This window comes from Haemorhous mexicanus, chromosome 6 (assembly GCF_027477595.1).
Source record: "Haemorhous mexicanus isolate bHaeMex1 chromosome 6, bHaeMex1.pri, whole genome shotgun sequence".
Lineage (NCBI taxonomy): Eukaryota > Metazoa > Chordata > Aves > Passeriformes > Fringillidae > Haemorhous > Haemorhous mexicanus.
The window spans coordinates 11,823,397-11,850,456 of record NC_082346.1 but is presented as its reverse complement, the minus strand read 5'-3'; the positions used below and the strand labels follow the sequence as shown (position 1 = coordinate 11,850,456).

General features: G+C 47.4%; 1 protein-coding gene across 4 annotated transcripts in view; it reads left to right on the top strand.

Annotated features, from left to right (window-relative positions):
* The window catches only part of PTDSS2 (phosphatidylserine synthase 2), a 29,950-nt gene extending 2,890 nt beyond the window's left edge, over window positions 1-27,060 (top strand). For 2 of the 4 annotated variants that reach the window (XM_059848628.1, XM_059848629.1), the window contains exons 2-13: window positions 5,430-5,531; window positions 10,118-10,200; window positions 14,890-14,957; window positions 16,538-16,672; window positions 17,459-17,509; window positions 18,945-19,058; window positions 19,701-19,819; window positions 20,491-20,605; window positions 22,247-22,392; window positions 23,134-23,323; window positions 25,229-25,414; window positions 26,173-27,060. In XM_059848628.1, the coding sequence (XP_059704611.1) occupies window positions 5,430-5,531; window positions 10,118-10,200; window positions 14,890-14,957; window positions 16,538-16,672; window positions 17,459-17,509; window positions 18,945-19,058; window positions 19,701-19,819; window positions 20,491-20,605; window positions 22,247-22,392; window positions 23,134-23,323; window positions 25,229-25,414; window positions 26,173-26,868 (2,005 nt within the window). In that variant the 3' untranslated portion in view covers window positions 26,869-27,060. Of the gene's footprint in view, window positions 1-4,023; window positions 4,046-5,429; window positions 5,532-10,117; window positions 10,201-14,889; window positions 14,958-16,537; window positions 16,673-17,458; window positions 17,510-18,944; window positions 19,059-19,700; window positions 19,820-20,490; window positions 20,606-22,246; window positions 22,393-23,133; window positions 23,324-25,228; window positions 25,415-26,172 lie in introns of those variants that run through there. The other 2 variants (XM_059848630.1, XM_059848631.1) reach the window with 2 other exon arrangements.

Genomic DNA, 27,060 nt, shown 5'->3' with positions numbered 1-27,060 from the left:
GAGCTCAGGATGTTAAAATTAATAAGAAAAAAACTAAAAAAAGAGGGAATGGCAGTGACTCTATAGGCTAATGGCAGTGTTTGTAGGAATCATTTCCACCTTTTTGTGCAAAAAGCGTGGAATTTGCAGCTAAGGAAGAGGCAGTCCCTGCTGGCATGTTCCTCACGGTGTGTTCAGTGTTGTGACTCTTCCCAGGTGGCCTGGGAAATGAGGATATGTGTGGGCAAACCAGCTGGTGCTGGAAAGAAGGGGTTGCTACTCAACCCAAAACATTCCTTCCCCATTCCTTGTGGAGATTGCTCTTATCTCTGGAATACCTGGGATTTGCTAAGGGCGGTCTGCAGGAAGAGGTGGGGATTTATCCAGAAGAGAGATTAGGGAGATGGAATATCTGCAGGTTGGCAGGAGCTGCTCTCTGTGCCCTCTCCTGAGGGGTGGCTGTGGCACTTCCAAGGCAGTGTTCCTGGAGTTTGCTGGGAGCTGAACTTGGGATTTTTCCCTGCTTTGATGACGCTGCTCCGAGCCACGCTGCCCCCTCAGGATTCACCATGCTGGAGAAGAGAAACATTGCTCCAGAGCCCTGGGTCGCCCTGCCATGCTTTTCCAGCCTGTGGGAATGCCCTGGGCAGGGAGCAGGGACATCCAGGCCTTGTGCAATCCCACTAAGCCATGTTTGCCAGCTGGTCATGGATGAGAGGGCCTATGCCTTGGGAATTGCGCTATGGGAATGGCATTGCCCTTTCCTCAAAGGAAGGGGCAGCAATAGCTCTGCCAAGTAAGCTGGAAATGCAGAAGGAATATCTTTGTGGAGAGGGCCTATCAGAGTTCAATGCCCCATCTGGATATCAGGTCTCTATATTGCCTTTTTTTAATGTAGACACATTCCCAAAGTTTTAAGGAGAGTAGGGAAAAATGTGCTCAAAGAATGTTCCCTGTAATTCCCTGTCACTTGTCTCAGTAGAACTGCCCTAAACTATCTTCCAAGACTCGCATTTCCATAGGTTTAAGTAAAAAAATGTTTAATAATTGAAATAGTGCATTTGTGGAACTTGCAAGCTCTGTGGAACTGATGGAAACTTTGGGAACTCGGTCTTTCCTCCTCAGTGGAAGGAAAACCCCAGATTTGCTGAAGCTTTGCTGTTGGCCTGAGGTTCTGGGCCTCTGGAGGTCTGTGCTCCTGGGCTTCTTTGGGGAGATGGCAAGGAAAAGGCAGGTTGCTATTTTGGAGTGTCACAAGTCTGTACGGAAATTTAATCGGCCTCGGGTGACTTCAGAGATGTGCCGAAGATCTGCGACTGCTCTAAGAATAGGGACTGTTTTATGGACTCTGAGAGCTTAAACAGATTTTAAAACATAATTTAGAGCTTAAAACCAACAGGGATGTTTGTATGGTTGGGTTTGACTTGAAGTTGTCCAAACCATCCATCTATCCCCAACAGTTTGTGTTACAATTTTTAATTCAAATAAAAATTAAATAAGTTTTAAATTAGTATGAATTTTTGTCGTATTTCTTGTGTCTTGTTCTTGGCGCAACCCTCTGCTGCTTTTGGAGGAAAGGGTTTATTGTACTGTTTGCCAAATTTTCTTAGAATTTCCAGGTGATATGATGGTTTATGGAGGGAACAGAGCTATGACATCCGTTTAAAAATCTCTTTCAGGAGTGGTTTAATGAATTTGCCATTATTTGGAATAAAGAATTAAGTAATGAAAAAGTCACTGACAGATTTTTGGGTCTGCTGACAGATCCTTTCACCAGCAGCTGCAATTAATGCAACTTTTTTAACCCAAGGGGCAAACTGGACTGGCTCTCCTTTGGAATTTTGTTCCACTTAAGAGGACTGACCAAAATATTAATAAATAAATGCTTTGCATTGTGTTCCAGTGATTGTTATTGTGTTTAATGGAGTTGTTGCATCACTGGGGACAAACAAGCCATGGATAACAAGGGTGTGGTCCCTGCTTAAGCTGATTTTAATTTGTGGGAGATTGAATGAGGCCATAGGCCGCCTGCGCCTGGGTGGTACTCTCTCCTTTTCACCCAAGGATCTGCCAGAATCGCCCAAAAAATGACATGTTTAAACAATTTCCTTACATCATTTCTGTCATAGACTTCAGCTGGAAAGTAAAAGAGCTTGTAGTCATTTTCTTGACAGACCTGCAGCGTCTCAGTGTGACAGGAGAATGACCTAGCATGAAAAAGAGAAGTTAGGATCAAACTTAATCCTATTAACTAGGGAAAAAAACATTTTTTTTGTGATCTGCAGTGCGGAAGAGCTTCACTTGCTCTCACTTGGTGTTTGAATTAGCAGGGCAAGGGCTTGTGTGAAAACAAATCTGATTTATTTCATTTCAATCTCCCAGGGCTTGAGTGGGAAAGAGCCAAATGTGTGGTGTAGAAAGGCAGAAAAATAAGCTACTTAATATTCCAGCTTTTTAACAGTTTGGGATTTGTTGAGAGTTCCCTCCCTGGCCTTAGTTTTTTTGTGCTCAGGTACGTCAGGCACTGCTTTGCAGAGTTTTTGATGTGGAACCTCCCAGATCTGGCTGCAGTTTGTACCCCCTTTGCTTTGGGCGTGTTGCCCAAGCTCCTGTGTGTAATTCTAAGGGGAAGATTCCCAGCTTAGCTCTTTTCAGCCTCCAAGGCTCCAGGCCAGGAGAACATAAGCCTTTCCATGTAATTCCTGCCTTGCTTACCTTGCTGGGTTGTTCTTAGCTCGTCTTCCCCTGGTGTGTTATTTTAAGGTGTGTGTGGAGATGAAAGCAATCCCCTTGTGCCGTTAAATTCATCCTGATCTCTCAGACAAGCCATTCCTTAAGGAGAGCTGCTCCTTTTTGTGGAATTTTATTTTATTTTTAAACTCCTGAGCTGTGAGAAGACATGGTGTATATCCACATTTCCTGGCTGGTTTTCCTCTCTGAAGTGGATTTGTGTGACGCTATGCTCCCTCTCATTGCTGTGTCACTGCTCACAGCTCTCTGCCACAGCTGCCAACTTGCTCTTCCCAGAAGTTAAGTCCATCTCCAGAGTCTTTCATCCCAGCTTCTGGAATTCATGCTGTGCTGGAAGCACCTTTACCTTGAAAACCTCCTAGGAGGGAATCTGGCAGCATCTGGAGATGAATGCTGAGCTACAAGGGAAGTGATGAGAGCTTCTTGTTTCTCCTTAAACAGGGCAGCTGGTTGTGTTTCAGGCTGGTGGCTGTGGCACCAAAAAGAATTAAAAAATGGGAAAAGCATGGGTCTCCCCAACCCTGACCTTTCACTGTCCTACAAGATCCTCACAGGGAGGAGCACAACTGAGTCACCCTCGTGCTGGTAGAGGGGTTCTCAAGGTGTTTGTCCAAGGGAGGACCTGTAATAACTGATTTTTTGGCAATTTATGGGATCTGAACGCATTGAAAAAGCAGCTGCCTTGGTGTGGGTGCTCAGGTGGTGAAATAGCAAGGTGAGATTCCAGATTTGTTTTTGTAGCCTCTTCAAAAATGACCAACAGTGTAACTATTGTATGTAATACATAATATCTATAACGCTACAACAATAAGTATAACTGTGTAACAATATAACAACACAATAATAAGTTTCAAAACCAGACAGCAAAACAAGGCGTGAGATACCAAAATAGCCGGGAGTTCTTGTAACCCGTCTGCAGAATCCATTCATTACATCCACATGTAATGGGTGTACAGGAGCAGGGTGTGATTGGAGCGTGGGCTCCGTGCTGCTGTCCTGCCTCCGGTCCTGGGAGAGGCTGGGTTTAGTTCTCCAGCTCCTGCAGGATCCAGGGCAGGCCCCACGTGAGCTCTGATGGCTGAATCACCTGTCCTGGCACCTGGGAAGATGCAGCTGCCGAGCAGGAGCTTGCAGCTCCCAAGCTTTTCCCTGGGTTTTGGCACACTGATTCCTTGCTAATCCTGGAAGTACTTGTGGATCCTCGTGTTTTTCTGCTGGAGCTGGTGACTGTGTCCTCGGGACCACAAGGAAGGAGAGCCTTCAATGCCAAACTCTGTTCTGGCAGGGGCAGAAGAGGATTGTGTCTGCTTATGAGGTATTGCCTGTGTGGGATTGCAGAGATGCTGTGGAGAACATGGGGTTTGCAGTAGGATGGAATTTTGGTTCACTAGCAGCCTTTCTTGGACTTTCAGAGCAGTTTTAGGGGGGGGTACTGTGGGGTTCTTTCAAGGGAAAGTCAGTGGATGGTTTATTGTGCACCATGCAGCCTGAATGTACAAACCTTGGAATGACATGGAAATGGGGTGTGAGCTGCTGTTACAAAAAAATATATAAAGAAAATGGAAATAGTGCCAAATATGTCACATACAGTCACTTTCTTTTACAAGTTTTGTCCTCCTTTCAGCTTCCTCTTTATAGGTGGGGTTTTTTTATTAGTTTGTGTTAAGGGATGTTATTCTCTAAACCAAAACTCATGGCCTGTCCTTTGGCCTTATTTGGACAAAGTTCCCATGCTTCCCAACTGTGGCCAGAGGAGTTTTCCAATGAAAACAGTAAGTGGCTTCTCATTAGGAAGGGAATTTTCAACTTGAAGTAAGAAAAGATGCAGACATTGTAAGAATATTCTCTGTGTGGTGATCAGGGGGTGCAGGGTGTGGGTGTCACCTTGGCTGGCTGTGCTCTGCTCGCTCTCCTTCTATAGAATCACGGAATCCTGGAATGGTTTGGGCTGGAAGAGACCTTAAAGTTCATCCAGTCCCAAGGGCAGGGACACCTTCCATTGGCCCAGGCTGCTTTAAGCCCAGTCCAACCTGGCCTTGGACACTTCCAGAGAAAGGGCAGCCACAGCTTCTCTGGGCAACCTGTGCCAGAAGAATTTCTCCCTGAGTGCTTCACCAAAATCCATATAAACCTCTGGGCTCCCGTGGATGAGGATGTTTTACTGCTATGGAACAGCCACCCAACTTTGCTGTCATGGCTGTTCCCACAGAAACCCCATGTGCTAAGTGCACTGAAACTGTAGGAATATCTGTGGAAATCTGACATCTTGGTGGCATCAACAGCAACTGTTCTCCTTTAGAGATTTAAAAAACAAAAAAGTAATGACTAGTTTTTCTTTTGTAATTCCCATGTCTGGAGTGAGTTCCCTTTGGTTGCTCTCAAGGGCCTGCTTCCTCAGCTGCAGTTTTGATTATTAGGCTGTGAAATGGAGCAGCACTGTCAGGTGTGGACCTGCCAAACCTGGGGAGACACCTGGAGCAGTTTAAATTTGGGTGTTTGCACTAGGTGCTGTTTTTTTCCAAGCTGCTGCTGATCACATGCAGTGCCACTGTAAATTCTGCTCTCTGTGCTCTGCAGTAGAGAAAACCTCAATATTCCTGACTGCTGGCCATGGTTTTGGCCTCCTGAGGCTGCACTGGCAGGGTGAGATGTTTGTTTTCCTTCTGTTTAATGTCAGTTTTCTCTGTTCTGAATTTCAGGAGAGCTCATACCCTGACAGTGCTGTTCATCCTCACGTGTGCGCTGGGCTACGTTACCCTGCTGGAAGAGACTCCCCAGGACACAGCCTACAACACAAAGAGGTGAATATCTCTGGAATATCTGAATATTCCCAGGTGTGTTTTGGGAAAGGAACCTCCAGTGACCCCTGTGCTCCCTTGTGGAAGTGCCTGTTCCCTTAGGAAGTTACAAAACCAGTCTTAAGTCTGTAAGCTCCTCTGATGCTGATCATGGAATTCAATTTCTAATCAGTTTAGTGTCACTGTCAGGCCTGTGGCTGCTCTGTGGTGTGATTTAAAGCAAAACACAAAAAGCTTGCTAAAGCCTCCTGGCTGGGTTTCTTTGGCAAGGGTTCTGTTGCTGTTTCTTAAAATAGCCTTTTCTTAAAAATAACCTTTCCTTAAAATAACCATCATTTCAAAATGCTGGGAGCTGTGACTAAATTTTTCTGGCTCAAATGCTCTTTGTAAAATTGTGTTCAAGATTTCAATACAAATCTTTGTTTGTTGTTGAAAATTGCTGTGAGAACATGTAGCCCAGAGGGAAGCTCTGGGGAAATAAGAATGAATCTTACATGTGTGGTCAATTCCTACTGTAATTTAAACTGATCCAATGTGGTTAAATTTCTCCCCTTTTAAAATACAACAGGGAAGAAAAAAGAGGTAGGAAAGTGGTGTTTTAAAAGCTAAATATGTTTTATAGATATGCTGCAAAGCATCATTGCTAGAAGCAATAAAATAATTGCTTTCTACTAGTCTGGTTTCTTAAATATAATGAAAATTTTCCCCTTGCTATTGAAGGGATTTTTTCCCCCCTCTTTTTGTAGATATCTGAAGTGACTCAGGATATAGCATCCATTGTCCTGGAGATGCAGGAATTGTGGTATTTCCTGAGATAATCGTGGCTGTTGTTCTGCTGGTTACACAATTCCTGGGGGTAATGGAACTCCCACTGTGCCCCACTGAGAGCTGGGATTTCACAGTGGGGGTGACATGGCACGAGCTGGGAAAGGTTCTGGAAGGTTGCTGTGTGATCAAATGCCATTTTGTTCCCAGTCATAATGAGGGAGGCCAGGCTGGAGGGGTGGTGTGGCCTGGAATGGCCACTCAGAATTGGGAAAGGGAAGAGCTGAAAGAGAAGTGATGTTGCATCCTTAGGGAGTAATACAGAGCTAAGGTGACTCAGTGGAATATCTTATTATTGAGCTTAGAGCCTCGACTGCCTCAATCAAAACAAACCCAGGGAAGATTAGTCAGCAGGTGGATCTTTCTCTCAGGAAACACGAGTTGTTGTGTGCTTATTCAGTGCCCAGTTGCTAAAAGCAATTTACAGCATCATGCCAAGAAAGGGGCAGCAAATGGGCTTTGCTCACTCCTGCAGCTCTGCAAGGTCTTGGCACAAAAATCCTTGAAAAGGGCATCCTGAGGCTTGGACGTGATCTTCCAAATATTCCATGTTTCATGTATCTCTGGACAGAAGGAAGTATTTCAGAGCAGGGTGAGATGGGTGCAGTGTGCATCGTGTGTGCTCATGGCCCAAATTATCACAGATTTTTTTGCATCCATCATTTTAAATCCCTCACCCAGCCCCGAGACCTTTGTCAGTGCTGGTGTGGAGCTGTGTTGTCCTGCTTTCCAAGCCCCACCCAGCACGAGGCTGTCCCTGTGTGCCGGTGTTCCTCGGGAACACTTGGTGCCTAATGACATGAGGGGTTTGTCACCAGGGAGCCGAGTCTGGAGCTGTCACAGGGTTTTATTTCCACCTCCTGCACACTGACAGTGGAGCAGTGTCTGGGGTAGGTGCAGAGCCTAAATACACACTTCCAAAGGCTCCAGCCTCCTTTGTTTCCATGCCTTGGCTGAGGTGTCCTTGTGGGCTGCAGTAGGTGCTCAGAGCAGTAAATTGGGGTGAACTTCCCACATTTGCCGGCTCTGTTTCCCGGACTGGAGTTGTGGGATGGTCCCACTTTCCCCCCCTATAAAATCGGGGTTATGTCACCCTATAAAATGCTCCATGCAGTCACTGGCAGGAGCAGGGTGAGAGGTGGATTCGTGGAATCATTCTCGGGAGAAGTGATGGACGAGAGCCGGGTGAGAGCAGGAGCCTCTGAGCTCACGGGGTGTGGTCTCCGCGGCTGAGGTTGGTGTTTGCATCTGTCACAGGACTTCTTCTGTCCTGCAGTAGGGCAGGGCAGTGAAACAATTAAAGGAGGATTGCTTGGGGTCTTATTTAAGATAGGGTTGCAGGAGCTTTTTGTATGTAAATGTAGTAAGAGTTCGTTGGGATCACACACGTGGTCAGACTGTCCCTGGTGTAAGAGCAAAGGAACATTTCCTTTGTGCTGTGAACCTGTCTGGTCCACAAGAGCTTTATTCCCACTGTTCTTCCAGCCATGGGATAGCTCATCCTGACTGACAGCTGTGACATTTTCCTCTCTTCAGCCTCGACTGAGCTCCAGCTCTGAGTGTAGCCAAATAAACACTGAGCACCTCCTCTGCATACCACGGAAGAAATCCACAGCTCCCAAGTATTTGGAATGCTGAGCAGGGTGTCTTGGGGGGAAAAAAAAGTTCTTTTTTTTCATAAAAACACATTCAGGTTTAAAACCACCGGTGTGCTTCAGGGCTGTACATTGAATTTCCCACTGGGAAATGTCTCTCCTGAGATGATTTTTTTACACAGCTCTTGGCAATCCCTGCTTTCCATGGGGATAGATCCAGGGATGTGTGGGTTTGCATGCTGATCTTCTGCTACTGTGGCTGAGCACCCGCAGGGAAATGGAGGCAACAGGAGGCCAGAGCTCTCTTCTAGGGCTAGTGGTGCCCCGAGGGGGTTGTACCAGCTGTGCCAGCATGGATCCAGCCCGGGAGGGGACAGGGAGTGGGAGCTGGCTCTTTGAATCCCAGGACAAAGGGCCATACACAGCTCCTCATTGTCCTGTGTGTCTGAATCGACTCTCAGCACAAACAAGAGTTTGTTTGTGCTGATGGAGCTGCTGCCAGCCTCTCACTTTTTTTTTTATTTTTATTTTTATTTTAAATTTGGTTAAGTGCTAAAATGATTTTTGTGGGCACACTTTGCTGTTTTGTGCCTTCCCGATTTGCTGCTCAGGAAAATACATTGGCTGTATCCAGGCAAGTGAGAAGAGGAGAGCCCCTCTCAGGTCCTGAAGCATTCCTGCCTCAGGCCAGGCTGCTGCTGAGGCATTGGAAGCTTCCTAAGGAGGTAAATTAATGAGGATAAGAGGGAAAATTTAGTTACCACTGAGACAAAAAAAAAAAAAAAAAAAAAAAAAAAAATGGAGCTGGTGTGGTTATTTATGCAAATTTGTGATTTGCTTCCAGACCTTCCTGTGGTGAACTTGAAGTGAATGTATCTGGATCCCCAGCATATTTCAGCACAGCAGCTCTTGGGCCAAGAGTGGGGTTTAGAGGAAGGAGCACAGCTGAGCTGCTGTGGTGATTTGGATCCAGGATTTGAATTCCAGCTTTGGGAAGACAACCCTCCCAAGGCCAGAGCAGTGGTCTGAACCCCTCAGTTCATCTCTGAGCTTGTCATACCACAAAGGTCTGGAGCTTCCAGATGCAGCCAGGGACTCAAAATGCAGAATATTCTCATTATTGGAGGTCAGCTGAAAGGGTTTTGCCCTCCAGACCTTTGGAAATCCCCATGGAACTGTCTATTCACAGATCCATTCAGTACCTGATTCTGGTGTGCTTCCCAATGTTTAAAGCAAGCAAAATTACTGAGTTACATCTGTTAACTAAACCCCATTTTTATTTTCAGGAGGCACAAACGTTTGTACTCAAAGATGAATGTTACAAAATAGTTTCTGTAAATCCTTTAGTCTTCTATTTTGAAAGTTTTTTTGACATGACTAAAGCACAGTCTCCTGTTGCTTCTGGTTTGTAACAGTTTCTCTCTGGCAGCAAAATCACTGGGTATTTTGTGTGACTTCTGCAGACTGAGCCGTTTTATTTGCAGTCAGGGGTTGCATCATTTTCTGCAAACATGGAATGAGCTCTTTCCCAGTTGTCCATCCTTTCAGCCAGCTCTTAAGCAGGTGAAATGGGACAGCAGAGAGGATCCAGTGGGAGCTGAAGTGCAGTAAAAAGAGCACTTTTGGACTGCTTTGTGCAATTTAATCCATTAAAACTAAAGGAACGTGCCCAGGGTTGTAGGTCTTTGGTATACTTGGGCTTCTGGTCTGATAATTTATTTTTATTTAAAATCTCTGTTATGTTCCTTAGGCTCTGAGTTATGGTTCCAGCTCTTGAAATAGCAGTAGTGCTGGTGTGGTCTGGAAGGCTCCTGCTTGTCTTTAATTGGTTAAGAAGCTGTTTTGGAGTGGTGACAAGTCTGACAGCTCCTTTTTAAATTCCATGGAAATGTGGTGGAGCAGTGAGAGCTGTCTCATTGCTAAATCCTGTGTGTCTTTGTGAGCCAGTGGGAATAAAAGCTGCTCCCAGACACAGGGAAGTGTTTGACTTGCTGTGATCCTCAGCCTTTTTTTGGCTGTTTTTTCTGGATGGTGTCTGGATCCATTTAAGAGGGACACATTCAGCAGTTAAAGAACAAGGGCCAGACATTTCTTTCATCAGAGAACATAATTTGCAGTCTCAGGAGGAGGATGAGGCAATAAACCAGAGTGTTCTGTTTTTCCTTGCAGAGGAATCGTCGCCAGTATTTTGGTTTTCTTATGTTTTGGGGTGACACAAGCTAAAGATGGACCGTTCTCAAGACCTCACCCAGGTAATTCACCTTGCTGGGCTCACTCAGATCCTCCTGAGCAGCTGCCTGCTCTGTGAGGGAGGTAGGTAAATGTTTGTGTTGCCTGGAGAGCAGGTGAGTTGTCATGTCAGTAATCACAGGTTCCTCAGCACTGCACACTGATCATGGAGGCTCCTCCATAACCACCCTGCTGGGCTTCCTTGGAGCCTGCAGATCTGTGTGGAGCTCCCTGCTTTGGCTTCCTGTTGCTGCTAAAAAGCTCTGTGAGAACTGCCAGGTTCTTAAACCTGAACTTGCCCTGTTTGTCCTCTGTTTTTTTTACTTCTCTGTGCTGGGGCTGCGCTTGTGACCTTGTATCCAGTGCAGGAGCACTTCCTGATCTCCATGTCCATTTTCCATGGGAGATTGGAGGCTCTTGATTATGGTTTTAAAGGTTTCTTGTAAGACTAGAAGTCTTGAAAGCATTTGAAAGCACAGCACAAACCTCCTCCAGGTAGTGAAATAGCAGGTGAAACATGAAAATATTTAAATGGCTTTGATTTCTTGCCTATTTTTAGATGTGAATTGTTGAAAGAGGAAGAATTAAGGGAATTCATATAGGTTTAAATAATATTCTTGAAAGCACTGGGCTCTCCTTCAGCCAAATAAAGCTGGGTGTTATGCCAGGAATTTAACCCAGAAGCCACCCCACAACCCTCAGCCAAAGCAGGTGTGGTTCCAGAGCAGTGCCCTCAGCACACCTCTGCAGACCTGGGGCTTTATTAAATTTGCCTTTCTTATTAAGTAGCAGGTTCCAGTCTTTCCTTCTGTTCCAGGTAATTGTGGTTCCTTCTGCAAAATCAGTTGCTCCTTTTGAGGACACTGGTGACACTTGGGTGCACCCAGGTTTTGAGGGTCTGTCTGGGCTGGTTTTATTCCCTAGAACAGAGCAGGGAGGTTTGGCTTTTAGTCTTGCCCCCAGTGTAACATTTCCCCATAACATTCTGGCTTTGTTTTGAGCTTTCTGCTTTCAGATGTCCTCTCCAGAGCTGCAGAGTTATTTTGGGGATTTTTGTGATAATGTGATGCTTCCCAAATTCCTGGTTCCGGAGCATGGAGCTGTGTTTGGAGCTCCTCTGTCACTCCAGTCCCTTGGGATCATCTTCTGTGCTGTCCCTGCCTCCCCTGCTGCTCCTGCTGTGTGTCATTAGCCTACTTTTCATTAAGGCCATTAAGGAAACTGATCCCAGCCACTACCTTAGTGGCACCTGTCCAGACTGGTGGCTTTATTTCTTGTTTTGCTTGCCTTCTCAGCATTCCCAGCTTTAGCCAGGGCTCATCCAGCTTTGCCATTTCCCTGTTGATTCCACACAGGCCCCCATTTTCTGCAGTTTAATAATTTGCTACGTGGACAGACACCAGCTGCCTCCCTGTAATTCAGAAATGTAGGATTGTCATGGAAATAAGTAAACGATTGTTCAGACAAGACTTTGCCAACTTGCCCTGCTTTTATCCCATTTTCCACTGGCTGTGGTTCTATCCAAACCTTCACTGCTTTAGCCCCAGGGAAGCAGTACAGTGCAAGGGACAGATCTTAAACTCTGCTTGAGGATCCTTTTATTTATTGGTGGGTGAACAGCCAAATTTGGGGAGCATTTCCTGGTAGGACTAATCCTGGGTACAGCCAGCATCAGTAGCCTGTCTCCTTAGGATTTGCAGATAAGAGAGATTCTTCCTTCTCCCTGCCAGCTCCTTTTCTGGAGCTGCTGCTGTAGGAGCCCAGGGATGCTTTATTGCCTGTCAAGATAACACATCCACGCTGTCATTCCAAAGAAATTTTCCATGACGGTTATTAATGCCCTGAGAAGCAGCTTTTAATATTCCCAGCCTCTGCCAGGAGTTATTTTGACTTAATACAGGCTGTGTGATAGGATGAGCTGGTCAGGGAGTAAATTGTGAGGGTCTGGAGTAACCTGTGGGATTGAGGGCTGGGATGGCGGGGAATGTGCAGGCAAGGGCAGCACTGGTGGCACTGGAAGGAGCAGCTCCAGGGCAAGTGTTTTCCTTGGGCAAACAACCCAGATTTTTGTATTTTTTTTATTCATCTAGCCCCTCAGGCAGAGTGGGCCAGGCTCTGAGCAGAAGCAGGGAAAGAGCCTCGTTGGATTCAGCTTGCTGGGATGTTCATGCCCTGTTCCCAAATCCCTGCAAGGCAGCAGTTTAATGTTTGATCCCAGGAATCACTGGGTTATCAGGTGTGTCAATGATTAGTGGGGACCTCCTTACTCAGGAGGAAAGCCCTGACTGGAGGGAGGCAAAATGGGAACTGAATGAAAGGAAAACAAGTATTAGAGACGTGGCAAAAATAACTTTACAGCTAAAGCTGAGCCTGAGCCAGCAGGAGAGAGAGAGCAGTGTTTGTACACCTTGGGGTGCAGGTACTGGGTGTGTTCAGAACCTCTGGGGGACCTCTGTGAGCTGAGGAGAAACCACAGCACTACATCAGATCCACATTTTTATTTATCTTTTTGCTGAGCCTGCTCAGCAGCTGCCACAGCCCTGTGTGCAGAGAGGAATAAAAGCTCAGACAAGGATTTAGATTTCTCTGCTTTCTCTGTGTACATCATTTTCAGGACCAATCTGTCACTTTGCTGACTGTGAGCAGTGTAAAATCTCTGGTGCAAGGTTTATGGGTTAGAAAAAAAGGCATTTTTTGGTATCTGGCAGTGACATTTAAGGGTGGGAGAAGTGTGGTGGTGAAAGCTTAATTCTTCCTGCTGGCTTGAACGTGGTGCCAGTTTGGGAAGAGGCTCCTCTCTTCCAAATAATCTGTGACCAATGGAGGATATTTTTCTTTTTGCTGTTTGTTTTTTCCTAAGATGCATTTTGGAAAGAGAAGCAGGTGAAAGTTGTCACAGAGCTCTGAACTGCTGTTCTGCAGGCCACACCTGCCTTTTTTAATTTTCCCCTTTTCCTTTTTTATTTCCCAGAAGTGTAAAATAGGTGATTCTGTTGAAATTAATTTAGCAGGTTTGCTGCAAAAAGCTTCCACCTTCCAATTGTGTTCTCTTTTAATGATGGTGTCAGAGGCTGCTTTTAAAAATGTGTGGAGTTTGTTGGTATTTTTGGTTTCATTTTTTTGTTATTGTTTCTTTGTTGTTTTGGTTTTTTTGTTTGGGTTTTTGTTTTTTTAAATAATTTATTTCCTACTTGAGGCTGAACTGGATAAAGATATGTTTTGGGAGAAAACATCTCCTGAGGAGCTGCACTGGGAGTTGATCTGGGGCTCTGAGCTGATAACTCTGTAAGCCTCTGTTTGTTGCATTCTTCTGTAATTTATGCCTGGCCCTGCTTTGAACATCAAAGTGCCTATGTTGCCTTGGAATTAACAGAGAAATTCCCAAGGCAGGCCTGAGGGTCTTGGTTTCCTGGCAAACCCTGTTGGGATTCCTGTCCATCTCCCCCATGGACCTGAGGAAGGAGAACTCCATCTGTAACCAGGAAACACCTGAAGGCAGGTCTCATCCCGAGAGTGATGTGTGGCATTTCCAGAATTTCAGTGTCCACCCAGAATGTTGTGAGTTTTCCTGAATTCCCTTGTGTGGAATTTTTGGATATGGGTAGGGGGAACTGCTGGAGCTGTGTCTGTGCCCACCCTGGCTCTGCATCAGCCTCTCAGGGCAGGAGACAGAAACACTGAGGGAGTCCAGAGCCCAGAAGTCACTGCATGGAACAAGAGCCAAGCTCTGGGTGGATCAGGGCATGGATGAGGCCGTGGGGCACAAAGCCCCCATCCAGGATGGGCTGTGACCCGAGGGCTGAGCCTGGCAGGAGAGCTGGGAGTGTGCACACACTGGAATTTGGGCACCCTTTGGGTTCAGGTGTCGCTGGGTGTGTGCACATCTGTAATCACACATCTGGGGAGAGCTCCCAGCAGCTGAGCTTTGCATGGCATTTCTTATGGACAGGCCTTGCATCCAGCACCTGCTGAACCTTTGGTCTGCCTGTTTTTAGTGTCATTGCAAGTAAAAGTGGAGTTATCTTTGGGGTTTTCAAATGCTTTCTGCCCCTGGGGACATGACCTGGTCCTCAGGCCAAAGCTGGGCTGCTGAACACGACTCCAGCCTGCCTTGGGTGTGTCTGGTGCAGCCAAGGCTGGACAGGTCAGCTCACCTGAGACCAGGGAGAAAGCTCAGGAAGGATCAGGTTCTCCTCTAGGGACTGCTGGAAAGCATTGCAGGTGGCACATTCCTTCCTTCCCCTTCTTAACTGCTGAGTTTGTTGGGTTGGGGTGTTCTGGACCTGGATCCCTTCTCCCAGATCCCTTCTCCCAGATCCCTTCTCCGTGCCTGAGCAATTCCAGCAAACTTACCCAGCAGCCTGTGTGGGAGTTGAAGCTCCTTTCTGGTTGTATCCCTGCGGGAGGATGGGGAGCACTGTGTTTGGGAGCTTGTTTGGAATTAGAATTCCGTGGTGGGAGCCTCTCTTGACATGGAATTGGTTTCCTGAGAAGCTGTGGCTGCCCCATCCCTGGAAGTGTTCCAGGCCAGGTTGGGCGTGGAGCAGCCTGGGCCAGTGGAAGGTGTCCCTGCCCGTGGCAGGGGTGGAATGAGATGGGCTCTCAGGTCCCTCCCAGCACAAAGCATTCCAGGATTCTGTGATACTGAAATAAATGAATAATAATTTATGGCTTGCTCCAAAGCTGCTGACATCCCCTGTGTCTCTCTGCAGCTTACTGGAGGTTTTGGCTGTGTGTCAGCGTGGTCTATGAGCTCTTCCTCATCTTCATCCTCTTCCAGGTAAGTGACTGACACCTCCAGCTCTAAATGCCACTTCCTTGTGGGGATCAACTCCTTTGTGGTGGTTTTTTTCCTGCTGACTACAGGAGATGCTTGTTTTTGTGAGCTGGAACCATTAGGCTGTTTAATGAGACTATGAGGCTGAGGGAAATGATAATACAAAAATATTTCACCTGCTCTGACCTCCAGTCACCCTCAGCCCGGGGTAGACACCGTGTTGAAGTGGTTTTGGATGAGCTGGTGAGGGAGTTCATGTTCAGCAGTTGCTGTTTCACAGTCCAGTCTCTGCCCTGCTGGGCCATATGTGACTCAGGGGGAGTTCACCTGGTTTCACCTTTGGAAATATCTTTTACCTGGAGTGACAGGTTCTTTGTAGGTGTGGGGGTTTTGCAATAAACCAAAACTTCACACCCAGCTTTGTGTGGTGGCAGGAGCTGAGGAGGAGGCTTTTCATAGAAAGATGTGCCCTTGGTGCTTCCAAATTAAACATTTTACCATATCTTGTCCTTTAGTGAACTGAGAACTTCCCCCTGACTTGTACAATTCTCAGAAGTTAAAATTAAATATTTTGAGACAATATACTCATCAGGCAGCTCTAAAAATCATTTTGTGTGAAAGAAGGGTGGGGAATGCTTTTTTTTTTAAGAAGTTTTGCTTCTAGAGGCCATGTGAGCTTGAGAAAGTGGGACTGATCTCCCTATTTTTTTCCAGCCATCCTTGAGCATGATATTCCTGAGGAGCTGCATTATTGTATTTTCATTTTAAAGTGTAGATGTGTTCTGTGATTACTCAGACTGAGTGATTTTTATTGGTTGTACTGGTGTAGTTCTGAATTCCAACAGAAAAGCCTGGAATGGATTTTCTTCCCTGTGGCAGTGTGTGGTGTCAGCAGAGATTTAGTGGTTAAGGAACTCCCTGCTGTTGCTCAGCTCTCTACTAAAAATACATCATTGCCTTGCCCAGGTTTAAAGAAGGTTAAATTCTGCAGAGTCTGCAGGTGGCTGAACTTCCTGACAGCAAATCCAAGCTTGCTCATGGCTGAAACTTGTCCCAGAGTTCAGCAGTTTATTCTGTAATTTTATTATTTCTCTGTTTATTAATTTTGGCCTTGTCCAGCTTTGCTGCCTGTCGCAGATGTTACAGGGTCGAGCCTTGACCACAACACTGAGTGATTCCATTGGGAAATAAATGCTCAGCAAATGTGTGGCTGATTTAGTGACAGATGAGTTCACATTTTGGTCATTTTGATGATTTCTCTTTGCTGTTTGCATGGGACCTTACTGGAAACGGGTGTTGGGAAGGATGAGCTGTGTGAAGCTTCTGGGAGAGATGGGGAGCACAGAGGAATGGCTTGGGGTAAAGCATTAAAGATCACTGATTTTTCATCTTTAAGGTCATTCTGTAGCCATTTTTTCCCTTAATATTTAGAATTAAAGGCTCCAAGTCAGGTGTGTGCCTGACTTTATTTCAACAATTGTTCCTCAAGGAATTTAAAAAAGGGTTAATTCTTTATTCTTGATTGTGTTGGTGCCTGCTGTGTGTGAGTCCTTCAGGGATCCCAGGTTTTTGTTCCCCTGCAGACCGTGCAGGACGGGAGGCAGTTCATGAAGTACATCGACCCCCATTTAGGGGTTCCTCTGCCTGAGAGAGACTACGGGGGCAACTGCCTGATTTATGACCCTGGCAATGGAACTGATCCCTTCCACAACATCTGGGTAAGGAGCAAGCTCACTCATGAGGCTGGTTTTGGGTAAAAACCTGCTTCATTGGGCTCTTCAGAGTGCAGTTGTGAGTCTGGCTGAGTGCTGAATCAGAGCACAGCCTGTGAGTGACTCTCCAGCCTCTTCATTTCTCTTCTCTTGACCTTTGCTGTCCATCAGAGGGGGGGTGTGTCTCTCTGGATCCCAATTACCTGATTGCCCAGGGCTGAACTGTTCAACAGCTCTTCTTTCTCAGCTCCTTGGTGTCAAATTTTCCCCTCAGAGTTTGGATTTCTTGGTGTGCTTGAGGAGTCTTCTCCTCAGTCACCCTGGGGCACAAAGCCCTAAAGCTGCACCACAGAACCCCAGAATGGTTTGGGTTGGAAAGATGATGTAACCCCCTCCCCTGCCATGGGCAAGGACACCTTCCACTCATGCAGGACTTTTCTGAGTCCTAAAAACCATCAGGTTTCTCACTGGCAGAAATTCCAGGGCAAAGGAATGATGGTGAATTACAGCTCCCTGATTGCATGGAGTGAGAAGCACCCAAATCCTTTGGGTCTACCCCGTAAATCTTCAGTGCATCAAAAACTGGAATAACTGGGATCTGATAAAAGTAGAGGGAAAGGCACTGTGTCCAGGGACTGGCAGGGCTGGTAAGATTTAATAAGCTCTGCTAAATTCCTTCCTGATGAAGGAGTGCAAGTATTCACGTGTGGGAAAAACAGACGTTTATTGCTGCATTTTTCTTGGAGAAAGAAAAAAAAATGCTGTGACCTTCACTCTCTTTTTGGTTTCCAGGACAAGCTGGATGGATTTGTTCCTGCTCACTTTTTTGGGTGGTACCTGAAGGTAAGAATGGCTCGTTTCACCTTGGGAACTCTGCTCCTCTGTTCCCAAAGCCTCACTGCTGCTGCTTTTGTGGTGCCAGGCCTTGGTCACTTAAACCAGGCTGTTTGTAATAGATGAAAAGACATATAAATATGTGAAAAGCCTTTTTTCCCCTTTTTTTCCTGTCTCCTGCCCATGTTGGGCCACCTCATTTCTTTCCAGAGCCTTGTTACATCAACAGGCTCCTTTCTTCTCCACAGGGATTCATCCTGGGGTCAGATCAATAAAGAACTTAATTCCTGTAGCAACAGAAATGCTGGAACAATCTTTGGAAGTGGAGTGTGGGGCACTGACAGTGATATTCCCAAAGGCAGATGTTGTTGCTGCTGCTTTCCCAGTGGCATCAGATCAGGATTTTAAACCATTAAATGGGCAGTGGTTTAATTCTTGTTACTTTTTAGTTGATATCAAGGAACTGCAGAAGGAATTCCAGCTGTGCCTGTCTCTGGCAGAACATTCAACATTCAGTGTTTTGCTGATTACTTTGGTCTAAATATTACCTGTTTTAACCCAGGCAGACTGACTGACTCAGGAGATTTTGCCCCCTGCAGACCTTGTTTGGGTTTGCTGTTAAATAACAAACCGCCAGAGCTCAGCTGTTCTAAAACAAGCTGGAACTGTTGGTTTGTATTTTCATTTAAAAGTGCAGATGTGTTCTGTGAGTGGTTCACCTCAAAATCAGAGGTGAATTTGTGAGTGTGGGGAGACCTGGACTTCAGCTTGTTCTGTTAATGAACTGAATTCTCAATTTGGAAAACTTGAATCCTTTTTTTTCCAAGAGAATTGCATTAGAAGCTGGGCTGCTCAGCTGGAAGGAAACTAGCTGCTGGATTTCCTCAGGGCCATAGCATATTTTTCTCTTAAATATGTTAAATATTAACCTATTTCTCTATTAAAAGCTGGAGGTTGAGAGTGTTGTCTCAATAAACAGAGATGGGCCTTGTGTTTGGATTTTTTCCCCCAAATCTCAAAGCACCAGGGTGGCAATATTGAGAATGAATGGGTCTCATTCATCAGAAATCGTTGTGGCTTTGGAGTCGTTTGGAGCCCATAAAAGGCTCTGAAAAGCCTTTTCTGAGCACTGTAAGAACGATGCTGCCTGTGGTGGTAGAGCACCCAGTAATTCCATGCATTTAACTCATTTCCCTCCTGCTGAATCCCATTTTACCAGAATTTATCATAATCTGTGTTCCTGTGCTGGTTTTGGCTGGCATGGAGGTGATTTTCTTCAGTGTCATTCCTGTCTCTTGTGCAGGTAATAGTGATAAGTTGAGAGGCCTTTGGGCAAAATAAAATTGTCCTGAGTTTCCTGATCCTTTTCCGGACACTGGAGACAAGATCTACAACTGTAGATGTTTTTCAGCAGCTGTTTGAAAGGCTTTTTTGTCCCGTTCAGACTCTGATGATTCGAGACTGGTGGATGTGCATGATCATCAGTGTCATGTTTGAGTTCCTGGAGTACAGCCTGGAGCACCAGCTCCCAAACTTCAGTGAATGCTGGTGGGATCACGTATGTACTGCAGGGATCAGGGTTTGTTTGGGAATACAGATTTTACAGGGAGGGCTAGGAAGTGGGGAAAGCTGAGTTGTATCACTTGTGTGACTGCTCCCTGTTGAGTTTGTCAACTGCTTGTCGCTCTTTCTGTAATTTTGTGTCTTACAGACATTTGGACGTGGTTAAATATTTGTTTGGGTTTGTTTCACACCACAGGGAGGATCTAAAGCTGTACCTGAACATTTTCAAATATTTGCTGATAAAGCAAATAAAAGCAATAAAGTCTGAAATCCAGAGAAAGGCAAGACTTGGTGTGAGCTTAAAGGACACCCTTTTAAAGTTGTGTTTTATTTTCCTGTGAGGTGTAAGTTGGTGCCAGAGCGATCAGAATTCCCTGCAGTCAGGGCACACAGCTCTGGGTCTGGGTTTGGATGAATTTTGGGAAAGACCCAAGCTTGCAGTAATTTGCTCCATGGCTGTATTTTCAAAAGTCAGTGCATTATTGGAGACATCAAGCCAAGCTATTTAGCCTTCAGCAAACCTGTGGAATTAACACTCTGTCCCTCTCCTTGGAATGCAGGGCTGTGCCTGTAGTGATTCCCTTGGCCAAGCTCTAGTGTTCCTTCCCCAGCATCATTCCTGTGTTTCTCCTTCCAGTGGATAATGGATGTGATCTTATGTAACGGGTTAGGAATTTACTGTGGGATGAAGACCCTGTCCTGGCTTTCCTTGAAAACCTACAAGTGGCAAGGGCTCTGGAACATTCCAACCTACAAGTAAGTTGGGGAGGAGGGAACTCCACAGGCACAGCACAAAGGCTGGGCCCCTGTTCAAGAGCTTGGTTGTTCTGTTTGGGTTAATATGGATTAAAGAATTCCCAGGTGACTCCAGGATCCAGTGACTTATTGCTGCAGGGAGGTTTGTTGGAGAGTTTTATTCACCTTGTGAATGGGATTGTTGGAAATCCACCTGTGTGTCCCAGACATTGCCTGATGGCTGGGAGTGAGGGCATCCTGTGGAAATGAGCTTATTAGATGAAATGGTTTAAGGAAGAGCAGGAATTCAAGTTGGCATCATACTCCTATTCATAGTAAGGATCTCTTTGGTCTTTTTGCATTCCCTAGTAACCAGAACTTCACAGGAACTGGGACACTGGGAATTAAAATTTAATAAATCCCTTGTAGTTGTGTACCAGTAATGACCCATCGTGCTCTGTAGTGTCTTTGCTGAGCAGAGCAGAACTGCTTACAACAGTGGGTGTAGTATATTAAAGCTTAAATTGATAATTAAAATAACAAGCTCAGAGCTAATCTCATTAAGTTGTGATTTTAATGGAGTAAACGGAGGCATTTTGCATATCTGAACTGGTGTCTCAAATGGGAACTCTGGCAGATGCCTCTTGCCTGCTTTCCCTTCAGGCTGCAGTGGTTATTTTGCTTTTTTCCAGAGGCAAGATGAAGAGGATCGTGTTCCAGTTCACCCCCTACAGCTGGGTGAAGTTCGAGTGGAAGCCGGCCTCCAGCCTGCGCAGGTGGCTCGCCGTCTGTGGCATCATCTTCGTGGTGAGGACACCTCTCTGGCCCTCCTGTCCCCTGCTTCCAGGTTCTGTCAGTCAGGCTGCAGCTCTGGGGATGTTCCTGAGGCCAGCAGGGATCCCTTCCCAATCCTGCAGAACAGGGGGCTGTGTCCGTGTCTCCGGGACAGGTGACAGATTCACTGCAGAAAGGGTTGTCCTTGCTTGCTGCCCACTGTTCTGGCAATGGGAGCAATATGAACTGGGATCTTCGGGTTCTCAGCAAGTTGCTGCTCCCCAAAGCACTGGCTGTGGGTGAAAGTAGCTCAAATCCCTCAGTTTCATGCAGCTACAGGTCGCGTTACAGCTGGAAGGGGCTGTATCCAAGGCCTCTGGTTCCTCTGAGCTCACTCCTGAAGCACAGATCTGCTTAAATCATTCAATTCTCCTAGGTTTTTTTTGGGTTTTTTTTTAACATTTCACTGCACACACCGCACCTGAGTGGGTGGAATTGTTTTGTGCTGGGAATGCAGCATCTGAAATTCATACCAGTGTCTGTGAAACTGAACTTGTCACCCTCGTGACACTGATAGGGAGGGTAAACTGGGCAGTTCAAATGCCTTTTTCCCTCTTCTGCCTCTTTGCCAGCCAGGGGACTTTGGCCTTTGTGCCATCCATGGGATGTCACTTGGCTCTGCTCTGAGCAACTCAAACTTATGTCAGCCCAGCAGCTGTGAAATTTAACTAAATCCATCCCTGTGACACTTGTGGTGATCCAGGGGCACTGGGCATGAAGCAGGTTCAGTGGCACAGGACAGAACTCGGCGTTTTGCCAGAACAAACTCCCAGCACCTGATTCCTGCTGCAGGACACATTGGCCAAGCTCACGTGGCTCACCAGGCCTGCTCTGTGGGAGGACTGAAAGAGTATAAATAAAATAGATGTTTCCCCAGAAGGTTGCTGGTTGCACCCTGAAGAAATGGGGGTTTAGGTGCTGCAACAGAGAACCCAGTGAATTTATACTGAACTGTGGGATTATGTTTCTTTTAGCACATCCCAGGTTCAGCTGACAGGTTCTAAGCAGCTTCAGGTTCTGGCTCACTGCTTGGGTTTCAGCAAGGCTTAATGCCCTTTGTTATCACTTCTTTTGAAGTGACAATCTGGTGTCTCACTGCTCCCTTAAGCACATTACCAGGGCAGCTGCTGGAGAGAACATTTTGCTCTTAATTTATAATCAACTTTCCCAAGTTGGCTTTGAGGGTGAGTTTACATAAGTGAGAAAAAAACAAAACAACCCAGCCCAGCCCCCCAGGATGTGCAGCCCGTGCCTCTTGTTATGATGGGGCTCCCTCAGCTGGATTTTGAAGGGCAGGGAAAGGAAAAGCTGTGCTTTTGGGATTTGCCCTCAGTGTTTGTGCAGGTACTTTGGGCTCTTTGTTTGAAGTTCAAAATCTTGCTTGAAATTTGAGGGTACTGCTTGTCCAGCTTTTTGTTGTGATTTTTAGTGCCTCTTCCAAAGTAGAGGAAATGTTTAAAAACCCAGTTGGTTTTGTGTTAGTGCTAATGGTTCACTCAGATATACTGAGCAGGGCTGAGAAATGCACAGAGGGAGCCCTTCAGGGAGAGAGGGGCATTCCAGGCTCCATCCAGTGCTATTTTCCAAATGTAATTCCAGTGTCCCCCCTCCCAGTTTTTATTGGCAGAGCTGAACACGTTTTACCTGAAGTTTGTGCTGTGGATGCCCCCTGAACACTACTTGGTGCTGCTACGCCTGGTGTTTTTTGTCAACGTGGGAGGAGTGGCCATGAGGGAGATCTACGACTTCATGGACGACCCGTAAGCCCCACCTCTCTGTACTTCCCATGTCGAGCTCCACGTGCTTTGTTTTGAACTTGCTCCAGCTTGCTGGCATCCATCTCGGGCACCAGTTCAGTTCAGCTTGTCAGGGACAAAAAGGCCTGATCCCAAAGCATCCGCTTTGTGTTCCTTTGTTTTGGAGGTACCACTCTCACTCCCCCTGATCAGAGAGCAGCTGTTGTTAAGGGCATTGTGTGTGCACTGTGTTAACCTCAGTGTCTGGTAAGTGATCTCTCTGTGGAGAATGGAATGTGGAACTAAGCTGGAGTGCCCCTGGCTCGTGGGCAGAGGAGCGCTGTGCTCCGATTCCAGACCAAGGGCCAGGAACTGCAGTCCTTGGATGTGCCCTCTGGGGTCATCGGGGCCCAGACTAAAAAAATGTGATTCTTAAAGGCACTTCTTTCCTTGAGCCTTCTTCCCCCTGGCCCTCTCTCGCTCTCCTGGCATCCTCTTGCAGGTCAGAGGCCCTGGGTAGCAGGATGTGCTGCAGGTGAGGCACCACACACAGCAGTGCATGTACTTGAGACTGTTCCCACCTCAGCATCATATTTGTCCTCGCTGCTTTTGTTTCTGCAGACCATGTGAGAGCTGAGAAAGCTTTGTTCTCAAAATCACCTTTTCTTTTAATGTCACAACCTGCCTGAGCCCACATCCTCAGCCTAAGGCACCGCCTGGCTTCCAGGGGTGTTCATTGTCTGTCGCTGACCAACACAAAAAAAGTGTCTGTGTTCAGAATTTAGGGTTCCAACATGGTCTGAAGATCAGTTTCCCTTGCAAGGCTTTGACTCCTAGAACTGGGAAGAAGGGCCAGCCCACATTGCTTAGTCGGAATTCAGGACATTCCGCAGGGGCAGGATGCCCTGCCCTTGGTGTTGGACCTACTGGTTTGGGACGTGCCTCCAACTCACAGGTAAGAAGAGTCTCTGCCTTGCAGCTGAGCTCCTCTCCTTAGCGCCATTCATCTTCTTGTGTTGGGGTTGGAAAAGCTCCTTTGCCCTCTGTCCCACCACGTGGCATAACACTGGAATTTGGGAGAGCCATCCCTGGCCAGTGCCTTATCCCTGACTCCCATTGTTTCTGTTCTTTCCACGAGCCGGAGCGGCTCATCCCGAGCTGGGCATCCCCGTCACTGCCACCACCTCCTGCCGTGTCCCCTGCTGGGGAGGTGACTGTCCCCACATCCTGGGGTTCCTGGCTCTGCTTGATGCCCCCCAGAGCTGACATTATGCTGCTCCTGCAGAAAGGCAGAGCTGAGCTGAGCTCTTACCTGGTACCTTCTCTGCGGAGGGTTTTGTAATCCCTTCCTGCATTCCAGGCCATCCAGGCAGAGAGGATCTGCCCCCATTTACCAGCTTCACTTGCACATCCTTCAGGATTCTTCTCATGGTGTTGTAGGGGAAGAGCAGGGGAAGCATGATTTGCTCCATATTTGTATTTACAAAAGTCAGTGCATTGTTCCTGCTGGGAAGAGCAGGCTGTACCAGAGGCTCCTGGCTTACATCACCTGGGAAACCTTGCTGACCTTTTCCTTTTGGAAACTCTTAATGCTCAAAGATTGAAATATTCCATTGCCCTTCCTTGACAAAAACATGGCTCACTGCCTTGTCTGGTGGTGATGGGATTGTCTGGGATGAACTGAGGAGGTCTCTTCAGGCAGCCCTGCAATGCTGGGTCTAGAAACCAGTGAAATTCCATCGTGAAGAGTTCTTTTTCCCATTCAGCATTCTGAGTATCTGCAGGCAGCTGTGGGCCGTTGCTCGCAGGACCTTGGGCTGAGCATGGTGACAGTGTAGTGCCTGGAATGGTGATAGTCTCAGAAGAGCGGTGGAGCTTTCTCCAGCCCTCACACATCACTCACTCACAGTTCCTGAGGACTGGATGTGTGAAATATTCCTGACTGGGAGTGTCTTGATGCATTTGTAGCATTTGACCTAGTCACACATTTCTGATGGAGTCTTCCTCTCACCTCCAAGGAGTCTGCATCAAGGCCATGAATTTTTATCTCCTTCATCACAAGAAAAATCTTTCACATCTTTCAGGAATATTAGGGCAGGAAACCAGCTCTCTTCCTCAGCAGCCTTAGGGGCTGCCCAGCTCTTGTGTTGGGGTTATCTTTGATTCTGTTGCCAGGGAAAGGATGGCACAGGAGGAAGCAGCCCAGCAGAGCAGAAAGCTGCCCTCATCATCCCAGCTACTGGAATTCCCTGTGAGAGATCTGCTACTCCTCTTTTCATCTCTCTGCCTGTGGGTTAGGGCTGGTCTCTGCCCATTTAATCTGTCACCACCTGGAGCAGTTTCTGCAGCCCTTTCATCTGAGCTGATCCAGGCAGGATACCTTTTAAGAAGGAAGGCACTCATCCCCTCTGCATCAGCACTCGCCTACATTTGATTTATTCTGTATTTTTTCTCAGTGTATTTGGATGGTTTGGTGTAGGTTGAACTACACTTTGGTGTCAAATATGGCTCTGGGCCTCGTGTGTGCTCCTGTTTGGAACCATACCCTGAACATCAGCTGATCTCAGGCTAGTCAGAGAATTGTTTCATGTGGATTTACCTGGGAATGGGGACACTTCCCTGCATTGTGTGGTGATGAAGTTTAACTTGCTCACTTTGAGAGCCTCTGAGAGGAAACTGAAGTAATACCAATGTGAAAATGTCATCCTGCAGAGCCTTAGTGCATGTGTGATCTGAACTAGGCTTGTAGGACTGTGCAAAGCTGAATGAAATCACTGCCCCAGCTGTCTTTTTGTGCAGATTTCTCCACATCCCCAGTTGTACAGCAATGAGATGTTTTTTGTCTGTGTTTCTCCTGCAGGAAGTTCCACAAGAAGCTGGGCCAGCAGGCCTGGCTGGTTGCTGCTATTACTGCCACGGAGTTCCTGATCGTCGTCAAGTACGATCCCTACACGCTCACCCTCTCCCTGCCCTTCTACATCACCCAGTGCTGGATCCTGGGGATTATCCTGGTGCTCACCTGGACAGCCTGGCGCTTCTTCATCCGGTGAGTGGGGCTGCATTTGGGGCTGACCAGGGTTTGGGGAGGATTTGTTCAACCCCCGTCCTCAAATGTGCTCCTGGGACTGCCTGGGAAGAGGGCACGGCTCTCCTGGGTTGGGAGCAGGTTCTGAAATAAACAGGGACCTCCCTGGGCCTGATCCTGGCAGTTTCCTGTCTGCATCATGGAAAGCAGCTGCACAGGGCCTAAGGAATTAGCAGCCTTCCAGTTTTGGAAGCTGGAGAGGAATTCTGCATATCAGGGACTGGAGGGGCGGGACAAGGGGGAATGGCTCTGCACTGACAGAGAGCAGGGTTAGGTGTAGTGTGGGGAAAAATGAGGGTGAGGCCTTGGCACAGGCTGCCCAGAGAAGCTGTGGCTGCCCCTGGATCCCTGGAAGTGTCCAAGGCCGGGTTGGATAGAGCAGCCTGGGATAGCGGAAGGTTGCCCATGGCAGGGTGTGGAATGGGATGGGCTTTAGGATCCCTTTCAACCCAAATCCTTCCACAGTTGTTTGAAGTGCAGAGCTGTGTGGAGGGGGCAGCAGTGGCTGCTCCTGCAGGATTGGCTGTTGTGCTCTGGAAGAGGTGGGAAGAGCCAGGACAGCAGCCAGAAACACAAACTGCCAGTGGATCAGTGCCATCAGCAATGGTAGAAAAGCCCAGCCAGAGGCTCCAGTGAGTTGTTATCCCCAGGAGCTTGGTGCAGAGAGGCTCCCTTGCCGTGCTCCTGCAGGCTGGAGCTGTGTGCTGTGTGTGTTGCAGGGACATCACCCTGCGGTACAAGGAGATCCGGCGGCAGAAGCAGGAGCACAGGCACGAGAAGGACAAATGCCTGAGCAACGGGGATGGACACTCAGCCCTGCTGGAGGAGCCCAACGGGAGCAAGCTCCGGGAGAGGAAGCTCTGAGCACGGACACGGGGCTGCCAGGAACTCGTGGTGCCCGAGGGGGCCTGGTGCACAGTCCCAACCTTATCCTACCTAACTCCTCATTGTCCTTGTTAGCGTTCCAGTGTGTGGGAATCCTCACGGGGAGGATGGCACTGACACAGCCCCCCTCTGTCCTCATGTCACCGGGGCAGGGCCAGAGGAAGTCTGTGTGGAGGGAGGTCAGTGCTGACCCCGCACACCGGGCGCTGTGTGTCTGCCTCGGAACCAGGTGTGGAGATGGGGCTCAGAGCACGGCACACAGGGATCTGCTGCTCCATTCCCAGGGAGCCGAGAGCTCCGTGGGGCGTTTGGGCATTAGGAACACTTGTTTTGGAGTGTACAGAGACCAGGCACGGGAAATGAATTCTGTTCTTCCTGCTGGAACTACCTGGAGCTGCAGAGGAGGACTGGGTGAGGCGCTCGGCGAGGTGACCGCGGGTACACGGGGACGTGTGGCCGAGCTGCATTCCTTGCACAGGATGTACCACACTGCACTGCTGTTCCAGCCCCTCCACGGGGCATCCCTCTGACTTCCAACGTCCTGGAGCGGCCTGCGGCACGCAGGTGGTGTGTCCCAGCTCTGGGGAGACTGACAACTTCTCCTTAGCTCTTATTTTTAATTTCTCTTTTAGTCTCGGTCGTCTCTTAAATGTAAGGGAAGGTGAAGTGAGAAAGGTCAACCTGCCTTTGCTCTGCGGAGTAAAATGTGTCACAAGCAGAAA